This window comes from Carassius gibelio, chromosome A5, assembly GCF_023724105.1.
Source record: "Carassius gibelio isolate Cgi1373 ecotype wild population from Czech Republic chromosome A5, carGib1.2-hapl.c, whole genome shotgun sequence".
Lineage (NCBI taxonomy): Eukaryota > Metazoa > Chordata > Actinopteri > Cypriniformes > Cyprinidae > Carassius > Carassius gibelio.
This window is the reverse complement of record NC_068375.1, coordinates 16,004,191-16,007,552: the sequence shown is the minus strand read 5'-3', so window position 1 is coordinate 16,007,552 and position 3,362 is coordinate 16,004,191. Positions and strand designations below refer to the sequence as shown.

General features: G+C 40.2%; 1 protein-coding gene across 1 annotated transcript; it reads left to right on the top strand.

The window, feature by feature from the left end:
* Positions 1-1,472: 1,472 nt before the first annotated feature.
* On the top strand, positions 1,473-2,917 carry LOC127987839 (NLR family CARD domain-containing protein 3). Its single transcript, XM_052590193.1, has 2 exons — positions 1,473-1,731; positions 1,841-2,917. The coding sequence occupies exons 1-2, from the start codon at positions 1,499-1,501 to the stop codon at positions 2,409-2,411; spliced, it is 804 nt and encodes a 267-aa protein (XP_052446153.1). The 5' UTR covers positions 1,473-1,498; the 3' UTR covers positions 2,412-2,917.
* Positions 2,918-3,362: the final 445 nt, after the last annotated feature.

Here is a 3,362-nt window from a genome sequence, read left to right as displayed (position 1 = left end):
GCCCTGGGGAACTCCGGCCTCGACCGCGAGAACGTGGTGGTCTTCCGCTCTGCCCTTGGGGACTACGGCCTTGACTGCGAGGATGTGGTGGTCTTCCGCTCCGCCCTGGGGGGGCTTCTGCCTTGACCACATGAATGTGATGGCCCTCTATTCCGCCCAGGTGGGCATCACCTAATGTCCTCCATTTACCCATGTTTTTGTTTTCATTTTGTTTTTCTACTTTCCTCCTTTGGACCTGACCCTCCGTCCCTCCCCTTTGTTTTTCCTCCGCCTGTCCACCACCCTCCTGGACTCCTTGTTTTGTGTTTCACCTCTCCTGCTTCTGCCTCGCCATTCCATCTGGTTGTTCCGTCTCTGTTTTCTTCCATTTTACCTGGTTGTCCTGTCTTTGTCTCTCCATTCCACCTGGTTGTTTGTCTCTGTTTTCTGACCCTCCGTCCCTCCCCCTAGTCCGCCGCCGCTTCACCTCCCTCCTACCTCTTTTTCTGTTAGGTTTTCCGGGGGTTCAGGTGGAGCATCTGGGAGCTGCTCCGTAGGGGAGGGGGTAATGTCACGCTCTCAGTCTCTGTTTTCCTGGGTGTTCCCTAGTGAGCTCACTTCTCCTTAGGCACTTCACCATAGGCACCTTAATTCCTCTAGTCTGGTTGTGTCTTCACAGTAATTGCACTCCAATTAGAATCGCACAGGTGCTGACAATCCTGTCATTAGTCTCCCTATGTATAGCTGTCTTTCTCTGTCATCTGTATGGAGTCCTACCCTATGTGTGAGTTGTGCTCGTCTCCTGAGTCTTCCCGTTACCTTCTTGTTCCTCTGAGTTCTTATCCGTTTCATCCGGTTCCCTCTTTTGTTTGGTTTGTCTCCCATGACTGTTTATTTTGTATTTTTCCCTTCTGTAAATAAAAACCCATACTTGCTATTGGATCCTACCCTCTCCTTGTGTTTTCCCAAACCCAACCGTCACAATCTGAGGGGCAAAACTTACAAAAACAAGTAATCTCACAAAATTAATTGCTAAAATGTTTTGCCTGCAAATCAAATCCAATCAAATATTTCTACAGATATAGCAATGATATATCATAAGTCTGGCTTTACTCAAACAATCTCATATCCTATCAGTATCTTACAGCCTCTCTGTAAAACATCCCATCTTCACAGTCAGTAAGTTCAGTAAGATAATGTAGCCTATTAGATTATGTTACAAAGTTAATATTCCAAATTCGATTTTAGAAGTCAAGATGGGAAATGTAATGAGGAGAAAGCCACAATATTGAATAAAACAGTTAGTCCTTATCTTTGAGTTTGATTTGAGTGGCTTTACGAGAGTAAGAAGGATTTGGAGTATCGTATCATGTTAATAAATAAATGTAAATTATATATTTATATATATATTTCCCATGGGAAACTGATGTATTTATTAACATTTACTATTATTCTTGACACATTTCATGAAAGAATACAAGATTGAACATGAATATATTATAAGAAGAATCTGCTGTTGATGCTTCAGATGGATGCCATGACAGAAGTGCTGAGCAATTCTGATGAAGTGGACCAACTAATACTGAGAAACACAGGTCTAACTAATGAACTGCTCAAGAGTTTGGCAACAGTGATCAAGAGAAGCCCATCTGAAGTCACAGTGATTAACCTTAATCTGAACCAAATCGGACCCCCCGGAGTCAATGTTTTACTAGACCTTCTGAAGGCCAAACCACAGATTAAAGAACTACTGTAGGTTTCATAAATAAGCTGATTTTACAGAACTGCTCTAATAAAGAAACTCTTCAAAGTTGACATAAATCATTACGAATAATGAAGGTTATTTTTTCTTCTTCTTTAGATTGTTTGGAAACCAACTTGGTGATCTTGGAGTGCAGACCTTGCTTAGTGGATTGGCTGAACTTCAAGATAAAACAGCAGCGCTGCATGGAAACTCTGAACAGATCCGCTTCTCTCCAGTTAACATTGTGATCAAAGAGTTAGACTTAGGTGGAAACGGCATTGGCAGTGATGGCCTGAGAGTGCTGGCCACTTTTATGAGGTATCATTCCTACCTTCAGTATCTGGGCCTGGCACAAACACCCTGCTCAGACACGGAGGCTTGGGTAGTCTTGTTTGAAAGCTTGAAAGTGAACACTGCACTGACACACATCATTTTAGATGAAAGCGACCTTGGGGACAATGGTATCAAGCTGTTTGCTGAGGCGCTGAGATCAAATAAGACCTTGAGGAAGGTAGACTTAGATAATAATGGTTTCGGCGAGGCTGGAGGACATTATCTCTTGGAGGCTCTATGCTCTGGGGGAAAATGTTCCCTTGAGCACCTTAGCCTGGAGGGTAACTACATCAGCACCGCACTGATGGCCAACATACAGAAGGAGCTCAAATCTAACAGACCAGTTGCTCTGTAAACTGAGATGTATCATCAATTAACTTGTGCTTTCCAACTGCAGGGGGGATGTACAGTAAATAAGCCTGGCGTCTTAGAGCAGGACAGTGGGAAGAAACTTTGTGGCATGTGGGTGGTTTCCAATTTTTCGTAATGAATTACTTTATTCAGTGATCCATCTACTTGGCAGTTTAAACAGCGGAGGCAAAGAAATATTTGCTTGGGCTTTTGACCCGGTCTTTATGCCACAAGCCAACAGATTCTCCCACTCATGTCTTTGAAGTCTGTGAATTGTCCGTGCATCTAGAAGGTGAGATGTTCATTTTGGTTCAGGGATATTTGAGAAACACCATTTATTGGATGATATGTAAAATGAGCTGTACACGGAGACCAGAAATATACAGTTCTTGATCAGAATTTGCCTTAATAATTGAGCTCTCATTGAAATTTGTTGCAGTGGACTGTAAGCCTGCTATATTCATTTCATTTTATTTATATACATCATAAAAAGGCTGTCTTTCCTGTTGCCTCTGGTTTAAAAGATAGGAACAGACCTGAGATATCAGATGTTATTTTCACACATTCAGTGCATTCATCCCACCAAAGAATGTTTAAAGGTAAACTGTCTGAATTCAGTGTCTGACCTCAATATCAAATACTTAAAAAATATATATATATATTTTACAGACCCATTGATCATGAATTTTGTTTTCATACATGATACATATATATATATATATATATATATATATATATATATATATATATATATATATATATATATATATATATATATATATATATACGTTCATCTTACATTCATCACCTTACCCACATCCATATAAGCAGACTGTAAAAAAATTAATAAAATAAAAAACACACAAAAAAACATTATATTCAAATATTCAAAATACAAATATTCACAGTGTGAATACTGAGAGTTTGGCAGAACAATGTTGAACCTGCACACATT

Bases quoted from the DNA above. Each gene is read 5' to 3' on its own strand.
- LOC127987839 (XM_052590193.1), top strand. From the start codon at position 1,499: ATGCTTCAGATGGATGCCATGACAGAAGTGCTGAGCAATTCTGATGAA. The intron at 1,732-1,840 runs GTAGGTTTCATA...CTTCTTCTTTAG, and splicing joins CCACAGATTAAAGAACTACT to ATTGTTTGGAAACCAACTTG.